Source organism: Cherax quadricarinatus, chromosome 32 (assembly GCF_038502225.1).
Source record: "Cherax quadricarinatus isolate ZL_2023a chromosome 32, ASM3850222v1, whole genome shotgun sequence".
In the NCBI taxonomy this organism is placed as follows: Eukaryota; Metazoa; Arthropoda; class Malacostraca; order Decapoda; family Parastacidae; genus Cherax; species Cherax quadricarinatus.
This window is the reverse complement of record NC_091323.1, coordinates 35,967,781-35,981,054: the sequence shown is the minus strand read 5'-3', so window position 1 is coordinate 35,981,054 and position 13,274 is coordinate 35,967,781. Positions and strand designations below refer to the sequence as shown.

At 40.0% G+C, this 13,274-nt stretch overlaps 1 protein-coding gene across 5 annotated transcripts in view; it reads left to right on the top strand.

Moving 5' to 3' along the window:
- Positions 1 to 13,274, top strand: part of Sqor (Sulfide quinone oxidoreductase) — a 51,826-nt gene that overhangs the window by 18,587 nt on the left and 19,965 nt on the right. For 3 of the 5 annotated variants that reach the window (XR_011392701.1, XM_070090698.1, XM_070090695.1), the window contains exons 2-3: positions 6,407 to 6,528; positions 8,740 to 8,845. Coding sequence is in view for 4 of the 5 variants with exons in the window: in XM_070090695.1 (XP_069946796.1) it covers positions 6,407 to 6,528; positions 8,740 to 8,845 (228 nt within the window). In the remaining variant the exon portion in view is untranslated. Of the gene's footprint in view, positions 1 to 6,406; positions 6,529 to 7,542; positions 7,616 to 8,739; positions 8,846 to 13,274 lie in introns of all 5 variants that reach the window. The other 2 variants (XM_070090696.1, XM_070090697.1) reach the window with 1 other exon arrangement.

The following is a 13,274-nucleotide window of genomic DNA, read 5'->3' as shown; positions in this document are numbered from 1 at the left end:
TCCACAAAGGGGGCAGTAAAGTAACAGCAAAGAACTACAGACCAATAGCACTAACGTCCCATATAAAAATCTTTGAAAGGGTCCTAAGAAGCAAGATCACCACCCATCTAGAAACCCATCAGTTACACAACCCAGGGCAACATGGGTTTAGAACAGGTCGCTCCTGTCTGTCTCAACTATTGGATCACTACGACAAGGTCCTAAATGCACTAGAAGACAAAAAGAATGCAGATGTAATATATACAGACTTTGCAAAAGCCTTCGACAAGTGTGACCATGGCGTAATAGCGCACAAAATGCGTGCTAAAGGAATAACAGGAAAAGTCGGTCGATGGATCTATAATTTCCTCACTAACAGAACACAGAGAGTAGTTGTCAACAGAGTAAAGTCCGAGGCAGCTACGGTGAAAAGCTCTGTTCCACAAGGCACAGTACTCGCTCCCATCTTGTTCCTCATCCTCATATCCGACATAGACAAGGATGTCAGCCACAGCACCGTGTCTTCCTTTGCAGATGACACCCGAATCTGCATGACAGTGTCTTCCATTGCAGACACTGCAAGGCTCCAGGTGGACATCAACGGTGAGGGCCTGGGTTCGATTCCCAGCCAGATTAGAAACATTGGACGTGTTTCTTTCCACCTGTTGTCTATGTTCCCCATCAGTAAAATGGGTACCTGGGTGTTAGTCGACTGGTGTGGGTCGCATCCTGGGACACTGACCTAAGGAGGCCTGGTCACAGACCGGGCCGCAGGGGCGTTGACCCCCGGAACTCTCTCCAGATAAACTCCAGATGAGAAATTTCAATTACTCAGATATGGTAAACATGAGGAAATTAAATCTTCATCAGAGTACAAAACAAATTCTGGCCACAAAATAGAGCGAAACACCAACGTCAAAGACCTGGGAGTGATCATGTCGGAGGATCTCACCTTCAAGGACCATAACATTGTATCAATCGCATCTTCTAGAAAAATGACAGGATGGATAATGAGAACCTTCAAAACTAGGGAGGCCAAGCCCATGATGACACTCTTCAGGTCACTTGTTCTATCTAGGCTGGAATATTGCCTCACACTAACAGCACCTTTCAAGGCAGGTGAAATTGCTGACCTAGAAAATGTACAGAGAACCTTCACGGCGTGCATAACGGAGATAAAACACCTCAATTACTGGGAGCGCTTGAGGTTCCTAAACCTGTATTCCCTGGAACGCAGGCGGGAGAGATACATGATTATATACACCTGGAAAATCCTAGAGGGACTAGTACCGAACTTGCACACGAAAATCACTCACTATGAAAGCAAAAGACTTGGCAGACGATGCAACATGCCCCCAATGAAAAGCAGGGGTGTCACTAGCACGTTAAGAGACCATACATAAGAACATAAGAACATAAGAAAGGAGGAACACTGCAGGAGGCCTGCTGGCCCATACTAGGCAGGTCCTTTACAATTCATCCCACTAACAAAACATTTACCCAACCCAATTTTCAATGCTACCCAAGAAATAAGCTCTGATGTGAAAGTCCCACTCAAATCCAACCCTTCCCACTCATGTACTTATCCAACCTAGATTTGAAACTACCCAAAGTCCTAGCCTCAATAACCCAACTAGGTAGACTGTTCCACTCATCAACTACCCTATTTCCAAACCAATACTTTCCTATGTCCTTTCTAAATCTAAACTTATCTAATTTAAATCCATTACTGCGGGTTCTCTCTTGGAGAGACATCCTCAAGACCTTATTAATATCCCCTTTATTAATACCTATCTTCCACTTATACACTTCGATCAGGTCTCCCCTCATTCTTCGTCTAACAAGTGAATGTAACTTAAGAGTCTTCAATCTTTCTTCATAAGGAAGATTTCTGATGCTATGTATTAATTTAGTCATCCTACGCTGAATGTTTTCTAACGAATTTATGTCCATTTTGTAATACGGAGACCAGAACTGAGCTGCATAATCAAGGTGAGGCCTTACTAATGATGTATAAAGCTGCAGTATGACCTCTGGACTTCTGTTGCTTACACTTCTTGATATAAATCCCAGTAATCTATTTGCCTTATTACGTACGCTTAGGCATTGCTGTCTTGGTTTAAGGTTGCTGCTCACCATAACCCCCAAGTCCTTTTCGCAATCTGTATGGCTAAGTTCTACATCATTTAATTTATAAGTACTAGGGTTATGAGCACTCCCAAGCTTCAGAACCTTGCACTTATCTACATTGAACTGCATCTGCCACTTTTCTGACCAAGAATAGAGTTTGTTTAAATCCTCCTGAAGTTCCCTAACATCTACGTTTGAATCAATTATCCTACCTATCTTTGTGTCATCGGCGAATTTGCTCATATCACTAGTAATTCCCTCATCAAGATCATTGATATATATTATAAACAACAACGGGCCCAAGACTGATCCCTGTGGAACGCCACTTGTTACAGATCCCCACTCGGATTTAACCCCATTTATGGACACTCTCTGCTTCCTGTCAGTGAGCCATGACTCGATCCACGAGAGCACTTTTCCCCCAATGCCATGGGCTGCCACTTTCTTTAACAGTCTATGGTGCGGAACTCTATCAAAAGCCTTACTAAAATCTAAGTAAATAATATCAAATTCTTTATTGTGGTCAACAGCCTCAAAAGCTTTACTGAAGAAAGTTAATAAATTAGTTAGACAAGACCGGCCTCTTGTGAATCCATGCTGAGTATCATTAATCAAGCTATGCTTATCGAGATGGCTTCTTATAATCTCAGCTATAATTGACTCTAGTAATTTGCCTACAATTGAGGTCAGGCTTATTGGGCGGTAATTTGACGGTAACGACTTGTCCCCTGTTTTAAAAATAGGAGTTACATTAGCCATCTTCCACATATCAGACACTACACCTGTTTGAAGAGATAAATTAAAAATATTAGTTAATGGTTCACAGAGTTCCATTTTGCATTCCTTAAGAACCCTTGAAAAAACCTCATCAGGACCCGGCGACTTATTTTGCTTCAGTCTGTCTATCTGCCTCACAACCATCTCACTAGTGACTGTGATGTTACATAATTTATCTTCTTCTAGCCCACTGTAAAAATTAATTACTGGAATATTGTTAGTGTCTTCCTGTGTAAAAACTGAGAGAAAATAATTATTTAAAATCAAGCACATTTCATTCTCATTGTCAGTAAGGTGCCCATAGTTATTTTTAAGGGGACCTATCTTATCTCTAACTTTTGTTCTATAGACCTGGAAAAAACTTTTTGGGTTAGTTTTAGAATCCCTAGCAACTTTAATTTCATAGTCCCTTTTAGCTTTTCTTATCCCCTTTTTAATGTCCCTCTTAATGTCAATATACTGATTCATAAGATGACCCTCACCTCTTTTGATACGCCTATAAATTCCTTTCTTATGCCCTAGTAGATATTTGAGCCTATTATTCATCCATTTTGGGTCATTTCTATTTGATCTAATTTCTTTATATGGGATAAACGCTCTTTGAGCAGCATGTATAGTGTTCAGAAAACTGTCATATTGATAGCTCTCTTCGTTACCCCAGTCAACAGATGATAAGTGTTCTCTAAGCCCATCGTAATCTGCTAAGCGAAAATCTGGGACTGTTACTGAGTTATCGCTACTATCGTACTTCCATTCAATGCTAAATGTAATTGATTTGTGGTCGCTAGCACCCAGTTCCTCTGAAATTTCTAAATTATTAACAAGGGATTCATTGTTTGCCATAACTAAGTCAAGCAGGTTATTTCCCCTTGTAGGTTCTGTCACAAACTGCTTCAAAAAACAATCCTGAAATACTTCTAAGAAGTCGTACGATTCTAAATTCCCAGTCAAGAAATTCCAATCAACATGACTAAAGTTAAAGTCTCCTAGAATTACTACATTATCGTGCCTTGTGGCCTTAACAATTTCCTCCCATAGTAGTTTCCCTTGGTCCCTATCTAAGTTAGGGGGACGGTATATCACTCCTAAAATCAGTTTTTCATGCCCCTCTGAAAATTCTATCCAAACAGACTCTGTATGTGTTACTTCAGACTTAATACCCGTTTTTATGCAACAGTTCAAGCGATCTCGGACATACAATGCCACCCCACCCCCCCTCCCAATACTTCTATCTTCTTGGAACAATTTAAAACCCTGAATATGACATTCCGCAGGCATGTCCCGACTTTTTGAATTAAACCACGTCTCAGTTAAGGCAAATACATCAATGTTACCTACACTAGCAACTAATCTCAACTCGTCCATCTTATTCCTAGCACTACGGCAATTAGCATAATAAACATTGAAAGACTCTCCTTTCTCTTTACCCTTCCTGCTCATTTCTATTTTTCTACTAAACCTATTACCGTCTTTATCACCCAAGGTCCCTGGCTTTTCAATATCTATCTCGTTCTTATTATTACTAGTTCCCCTAGAACTCGTAATATTACTACACTGGGACTTCACTGTTTTCCTGCCAAAACCCATACCACTAACTATTCCTAGTTTAAAGTCCTAACTGCTCCCTCCACTGCAGTTGCCAGTGCTCCCACCCCACACCTAGATAAGTGAACCCCATCCCTAGCATACATGTCATTTCTGCCATAGAAGAGGTCCCAGTTGTCAATGAATGTTACCGCATTTTCCTTACAGTATTTGTCGAGCCAGCAATTGACACCAATTGCCCTGGACAACCATTCACTTCCAACTCCCCTCCTTGGCAAAATACCACATATGAGAGGGTTCCCACCCCTACTTCTAATTATTTCTATTGCTGACCTATACCTGCTAATCAGGTCCTCACTCCTACGTCTGCCAACATCGTTGCCTCCAGCACTGAGACAGATAATAGGATTGCTCCCATTACCTCTCATGATGTCATCCAGACGGCTAACAATATCCTCCATCCCAGCCCCAGGAAAGCAAACTCTCTGTCTCCTACTCCTGTCCTTCAAGCAGAACGCCCTATCCATATACCTAACTTGGCTATCCCCAACAACAACAATATTCTTACCTTCCTTAATGTCTTTCGTCGTGTCGTTCCCAGTAGTCAACTCACATTCGTCGGGTAGCACTGAGAATGTATTGGATGTTTCCACAACAGTTTCCACGGCAGTCTCTTTCTTCTTCATCGTTTCTACCTTTCCATTCGTCTTCTTGATCGTCAACTTCTTTCCCTGCTGTCCAGCCACTGACCAGTGTCAGGGGCCCAAGACTGTTCAATTGCCTCCCAGCATACATAAGGGGGATTACCAACAGACCCCTGGCAGTCTTCAAGCTGGCACTGGACAAGCACCTAAAGTCGGTTCCTGACCAGCCGGGCTGTGGCTCGTACGTTGGTTTGCGTGCAGCCAGCAGTAACAGCCTGGTTGATCAGGCTCTGATCCACCAGGAGGCCTGGTCACAGACCGGGCCGCGGGGGCGTTGACCCCCGAAACTCTCTCCAGGTAAACTCCAGGTAATACCATTCACTCATTTATCCATACCTCATCTATGCTATTTGTGCTTGGAGTTCAACTGCAGCAATACACCTAAAGCCAATATGTAATAACTCAGCAAAAAGCCGCAGTAAGAATAATCACTAAATCCCATCCCTGGCAACACACGCCCCCACTCTTCATAGATCTAAACTTACTCCCTGTTCAGAACATCCACACTTATTACTGTGCAGTCTACATATACAGGACCTTAAATTTCAATATTAACCTTGACCTAAAATGCTTTCTTGATAGTTGTGACAGGACCCACAAGCATAACACCAGACACAAACATCTCTACGACATTCCCCATGTCCGACTAAACCTTTACAAAAATTCAATGTATGTCAAAGGCCCTAAAATCTGGAACACCCTGCCTGAAAACTCTAGAACTGCAGACACATTCATTACCTTCAAAACTACCGTTAGAAAACATCTTATCTCCCTGATACACCCTGTCAACTAACTACATAAAAACCACTTGGTGGTTCACACTTACACTCACTCACTCACCCATTTGACTATAAGCACAGAAATGCGTATCTTAATCTTAAAATAATAATTCCTAACTAGTCACAAGTTTGTCTGTGATACTCCAATATAGAAACTATGTATTGTGCCAAAACAAAGCATTCACATTGCTAAATTCACAAACTAGTATTTAGTCACTTAGTATTTAATCAACTTACTCCACAATTTGTAATAATTTAGGGTTACGAATTAATCTAAGTTTGCCTGAAATGCCTAGTCTTGCTAGGTGTTCTATTGGCCCCCTCTGTAATTAGTATTTTATTACATGTAAACCACACAATAATCAAAATCTGTAAACCCCGCATTGTAATCCTTATAGAGAATAAACTTTGATTTTATTTGATACTGTTTTACTTTACTTATTTACTCTATTTGTATTTTTAATAATTTTGCTTATTGTATTATATCTACAGCTTAGTCACCAGTCCTTGACAAGAATGTTTCTCCGTAAAGGTTGTCTACTTGTGGCTAGTTGTAACTCAAAAGTAATTCTTCAGAATGCTGCATTTTCTACATCTTACAAGGCCAGTAAAAGGTGAGTGAGCTAATTTTGGCATAACAAAATTACATCATTTACACACTACTTTCTGAAGTTGTGATGCATATGTATATGATTATTTTTAGAGGTCATAGTTTGCAACTGCTGGGCAGAATTCTGGCATTAATCTACATTTTACAATATACTATGTACAGTGGAACCTCAGTTTTCGTATTACCTAGTTTGTATGTAAAACTATAGTTATTCTCTATAAAATGTATTTTTTTTTTAATATTTCCTGTAAGAAATAATGTAACTCCAATTAATCTGTTCCAGACACCCAAAAATATTAACAAAAAATACATTTTATAGAGAGTAACTATAGTTTTACATATAAACCAGGGCATACAAAAACTGAGGTTCCACTGTACAGTACAGTATATTAAGTATATGTCTTAAAATATACAGTAATATCTGATTTTCATTGAGAAGCAACCTTCAGTTGTTACCATTGTTTAAGTCATTTAACTCTTAAGAATCCTGTCACTTTAAACTTTCATTCCCATTACCTTTCTCAACTGCACCTACCCTCCTCACTGCATCTAAGTTCATTCCTCACACCAATACAAAAGAGTGTTTACCATTACAGCTTCTCCTCACTTGGCAACGGAGTTCCGTTCCTAAGACCATGTTAAACAAGGAGCATACTATAGTGGTAGTGGGTTTGTGTCATCCATCTTTGATATTGTTTTAATATCACCTTTGCACCATTTATAATGCACTGTTCATATATTGTAATAAACAGAATAGAGGAAATCAGCTGTAATATACACTATTTAGGTATGCATACTGGTCAGAGAGCCCATCGTAAGTCCGAGTCATCAGTAAATGAATACGTCTCTTACCTGAGGAGAGGCTGTATTCTTAAGTGCATTCCCTTTGCATCCATTGACAAACTATTTTCTATCCATAGACTCCAATGCTCCAGCTATTCTTTTTCTCATCATTTCAACGATTTGCCTTGGTGACTCGATTTGCTGATCTATACACTTACCTGGAGTTTACCTGTAGAGAGTTCCGGGGGTCAACGCCCCCGCGGCCCGTCTGTGACCAGGCCTCATGGTGGATCAAGGCTACCAGATATGTAAATATATTTCTTTCCTCGATATTGTACTAGTTCTCTCCAATCAGACATCTTGTGACTCACGAAATTGTAATAACACTATTGCAAACAAATTGCAGAATGGGTGGGACTCATCAAGAACCCCAATGGAAATAAGCCATTGTGTGTGACTTTTTTGGGTTATCCTAGGTAATTGACACGTACGTTAAACTTTTTTTTTTAACACGTTGGCTGTTTTCCACCAAGGCAGGGTGATCCAGAAAGAAAGAAAAAATTTTCGTCATCATTCAACACTTTCATCATCACTCATACATAATCACTGTCTTTGCAGAGGTGCCCAGATACGACAGTTCAGATGTCCCTCCAAACTGCCAGTATCCCAAACCCCTCCTTTAAAGTGCAGCCATTGTACTTTCCATTTCCAGGACTCAAGTCCGGCTAACCAGTTTCCCTGAATCCCTTCACAAAATATTACCCTGCTCACACTCCAACAGCTCGTCAGATCCCAAAAACCATCTCCATTCGTTAAACTATGTACAGTGGTACCTTGAGTTGCGAACTTAATTCGCTCCAGAAGGCTGTTCGAGTGCCAATACCGAATGAATTTGTTCCCATAAGGAATAATGTAAATTAGATTAGTCCATTTCAGACCCCCAAAAATACACTTACAAAAGCACTTACAAAAATACACTTATGTAATTGTTCGAGTTGGGAGCTGTTCGAAACTCAAGGTACCACTGTATGATAATTGTTCTTCTGTGTACCTGTACCTAAATAAACTTACTTATCTTGTTCCTCTATAGGTTCCCTTTCAACTTCATCAACTTTACAACTTCTCTTGTAAGTTTTTAAAACACTGTCATTATCAAATGTTTAATTGGTTTGATTATTTTTAGGAACTGGCCTAACTTGTTATTTGGTATCTATGGATTTCTCTAAATGTATGTTATGTTTAGAGATTTCTTGAATGTGTGATATACATTTCCAGTTTTTCTAAATGTGAATTTGTAATGGAATGAAAATGTAGATGAAAAAGAGAGAGTAGAGTGCTGATCATTTTAGTTTCCATAAATATGTACACTAATGAAAGTGAACATCAGATATGGGTGTTTGTTTTTAAGATTTGATGTTTTTGTATCTGGCAGTTATCAACTGGTGGTGGTGGGTGGTGGTGCTGGGGGCTGTACTATGGCTGCCAAGTTCTCTTCCAAACTTGGAAAGGGAAAAGTGGCTGTAATTGAACCTGCTGATGTAAGTTTTTTTTATTGCACTACTTGTCATATTGTATTATGTATTGTATATACAGTACAAAATTTATTTGCTTTTAATAATTTAATGAGTTCATAAGAATTTGGACATGATACTCTTTGTGGAAAAGTTTTTTTTATATACAGTGGAGCCTCGGTTTTTGTCATTAATTTGTTCCAGAAAGTCTGATGAAAACCGAATTCGACAACAACTGAAGCAATATTTCCCATAAGAAGTAATGTAAATCCAATTAATTCATTTCAGACACCCAAAAATATTAACAAGAAATACATTTTATAGAAAATAACTATAGTTGTTCATACAGAAAACAATGAGCAATAAATATAAAGGACTTTTGAAATGGATAAATGAACATTTAATATCACTTTTACCTTTATTGAAGAGTCTTGTTGGCGTATGGGAGACATGAGGAGGGGAGAGGCAGGAGGAGAGGTTAATGGTTAGAAGGGGAATCCCCCTTCATAAGGACTTCAGGTATCAAGTCCCTATCCAGGGTTAGTTCCCTTCTTTGTCTTTTACTGGCACTGGACCCATGTCGCAGAAAAAATCTGTCCAGAGAGGTCTGTTTCTGGCATCTTTAAGATTTGCCTAAAATGGGACAAGGCATTGTCATTGAACATGTTAGACATGGCTTGCAACAGCTTTGCTAGGGTGATATTTCTCCACAAAACTTTGCAACTCACTCCACTTTGCACACGTCCTTAACCCCTTCAGGGTCCAAGGCCCAAATCTGAAGTGGTGCCCCAGTGTCCAAGAATTTTCAAAAAAAAAATTTGTTATTTTTTCTTATGAAATGGTAGAGATTCTTTTTGTGAAGGTAATAAAACAAAAAGTACGAAATTTGATGGAAAATTGACGAAATTATGCTCTCGCGAATTTTGATGTGTCAGCAATATTTACGAATCGACGATTTTGCCGACTTTGACTCCCATTTTAGGCCAATTACATTATTCCAGTCAACCAAATTCTTAGCTATTTCACTAGTATTACTTCTATTCTATCGATTGAGCGCAAGAAATCGCCAAGTCAACTGTTTCAACTACAAAATAAAGTGATCGGAAATTGTTAATTTGGCCAATTTAACACAAAGTTCAAAATATTCCAATTTCAAAATAGGGTCCAGAATAAACAATGTAGGTATTCCTGGAACTAAACTAACACTTTTTCTGTTCATTAGTTACGTTTTGAGGCTTTACAAATAAATTCCATTTTGATTTTTTATTCACATAATGAATTTTTATTCACACCAAAAAATAGAAGATTTACTGTTATGCAATACTGTAATAATTGTATAAATATCATCACCATATTTTTGAATGTATATTAGACCCACCAGCTGACGTGTATTAGACGTGTGAAGTCGTTTGTTTACTCTTGAATATCGGCAAAAATTAAACATTTCCGCTACTTTGAGCTCAGTTTCAAGCCATTTCCAGTGCTAAAACCAATCAAAATCATCTCTATTTCTGGAATATGTCTTCCATTCTATCAAATGAGACCAAGAAATCGCAAATACAACTATAAAAAACATACAAAAAAACACTGCAAAGTCGCTGTTTTAATCGAAAAATCATGATTTCAGTTTTTTTTCCCTCATTATACACAGTGTGCTGCAGGATTTGTTTTATGTGGTGCACACATACCACATATATGTATTCTCTCATATCTAGGCCCAAATGTACCACTCACAGTTTATCAGAGTGAGCTGAGCTCATGACGTAGATCTATGGTTTGGACCCTGAACATAAAGCCGTAGATCTACGGGACGGACCCTGAAAGGGTTAATCACTGAAGAAGGCACATTATTCCCTCTCTCTTCCTTCTCTGATTCACCATTGCGTGACAGTGTCAGCGTGCCTCGTTGTGCTCCCGGTTTTCTGGTGTTTTCACGGTCGCTCTTACGTGCTAGAACTTTAATTTGTGTCATCAATCCTATACGATACATCCCTCTAGCGCCTGGAACCAATCTTGGGCGGAAAACATTATATACTGAGTAAAAAAAGGAGAATTGTGTGCACTACCTAGCAGAGTTTACTGCCAGAGGGGAATCATAGGCCTGTCCCGTGTGAAAAAATAATAATAATTGAACTTTGTGTCAGAGGAAAGAAAGTCTCCCTGAAAGCATTGAGTATACATAGTGTATAGTGTATACTACAGTGGCTCCCTAGTATATTGATGATAAAGGCTAAAGTGTCATTTGAAAACAGGTGAATTTGTAAATGAAGTGATAAGCCTATAGAGGCAGGTGCCAGAAGTCGCCAGAAACTTACCACAGGTCAGCTGTTTTTAATAATCTTCCTGGCCTGCTAGTGTACTCGCATATAATCTAGTGATACCAGTGAATAGCAGAATACAGTGTTGTAGTAGCAACTAACCAGTATTATAATGGTACTTAGTGGAGTGGAGTGACTTTCATTAGTTTCTTTTTCTTGAAATACCAGACGTTACTGTGAATTTCATATAACCTGTAGTTACCAGCGGTCGCAATATACACAACGAGAAGCAATTATTACTACAGAAAAAGCGCCCTTCCTCCAAAATTGCACCAGTCAACTATAGTGATAATATAGCATTTATTGTGGTGGAGATGGAAAAAAAAAAAAATAGAGAAGCTAGATACAGCGATTGATAAACAAGGGTGGAGGCTCGACCGTTCGTCATTGTAGGAGTGCCAGCAGTCACCGGCTCTTCAACACGCAAGTTATACTTTTGTATCAATCAAATCACATATTACTCGGGTAGATAATTTCCAGTAGATCCTTCATGTGTTAGCTCAAATCACCGACCAGTATGGTTTAAATAAGTGACCCACTGATCAGATCAGATAGACTGGTCCGAACCCTTGACTGGTCCGAACCCTTGACTGGTCCGAACCCTTGACTGGTCCGAACCCTTGACTGGTCCGAACCCTTGACTGGTCCGAACCCTGGACTGGTTTCAAACGGTTTCGTTGTGCACCACCTAGCAGGTTATTAATAGAATATTCAAGAGGTTGCTAGTAGAATTGCAGTAAATCAACCATTCAAATCATTATGAAGCTGTGTGTAGTCTGTGGTCAGTCAAACAAACGGGCTTCCACATGCATAAATTGTCATTTCTGTGGAAATTGGTGTCACGCCCCTTGTGCAGATATCCAAGAACTAGCTACAAGCAGTATTAAAACAGGGAAGTGTTTTTGGGTATGCCCAAATGAGATAAATCTGTGGACTAAAATCACAAGGGTATTAAAAGAGGTCAACATCAAAGCTGCTTTCATAGAAAACCTGGAAGCTTTCTACAACAGATGGGAACAAAAAGTCCGGGCTGAATGGTACTGCCCTTGATACTGGCCATGTAGTCAGGAGATGATGTCCTGGTAGTCAGTAAATGGGGGGCTGATAGTGCTGTCCTGGGAGACAGTAATGGGGAAGCTGGAGGTGCTGTCCTGGGAGACAGTAATGGTGAAGCTGGAGATGCTGTCCTGGGAGACAGTAATGGGGAAGCTGGAGATGCTGTCCTGGGAGACAGTAATGGTGAAGCTGGAGATTTTGTCCAGGTAGTCGGGAATTATACGCAGGAAGGAATACATATAAATGACCTCATAGGGGACAGGAGCCATAGTAGGGAAACAAGTGTAGTCAAAGAAAAGATAAAACCAATATTGCAAACTTGAAATACCGCAGGAAATAGCAAACAAGAGGACTCCACTAGCAATAGTGAGGATATATTACCAAAAACAAATGGTGGGAGCTCCATTGTTGGTGCTAGGGAGGATAGAAGTAAGACAGGGAAACATGCACCAACAGGGAATACAGTCACAGAAACCCAAGGCAAACGGAAACCAAGCCTGTGCACATACTATGCACTCGGTATCTGCTGGCATGGGAAATCTGGAAAAACAGATGGGACGTGCAACTATGCCCACCCTAGGAAATGCCATGCCCATATGACAACAGGAAAATGCAAACTCCCTTCCTGTAAGCTTTTTCACCCTGAACTGTGTACCTCTTCAGTACAGGAAAGACTGTGCTATAACTTAAATTGCCAGGCATACCATCTAAAGGGGACAAAAAGATACAAAACATCCAGGCCATGGGAAAACCTGGGTAGCCACAGCCACTCAAGAGGGAGAGGTTTTTTAGTGCCAGGAAGGAAAAAAAAACTGGCAGGAAATGGCAGAAATCGTACACCAAATCCAGTCATTCCTGGAGTGGAACCACAGTCGATGGCCTCCACTCCAAACCAACAGATACAGATACTAATGCCGGAAAAAAAATCCCCCCCCAGTACCAACAATACCACCAGTCCGATAACATTCTTCTTTGCAAATATACAGGGTCTAAAGCCAGCAACAAACAACAAAATACCTTTCATCCGTGGACTGCTTGCAGAGGCAAAGGCAATGTTCGCGGCTTTCACTGAGTCCCACATA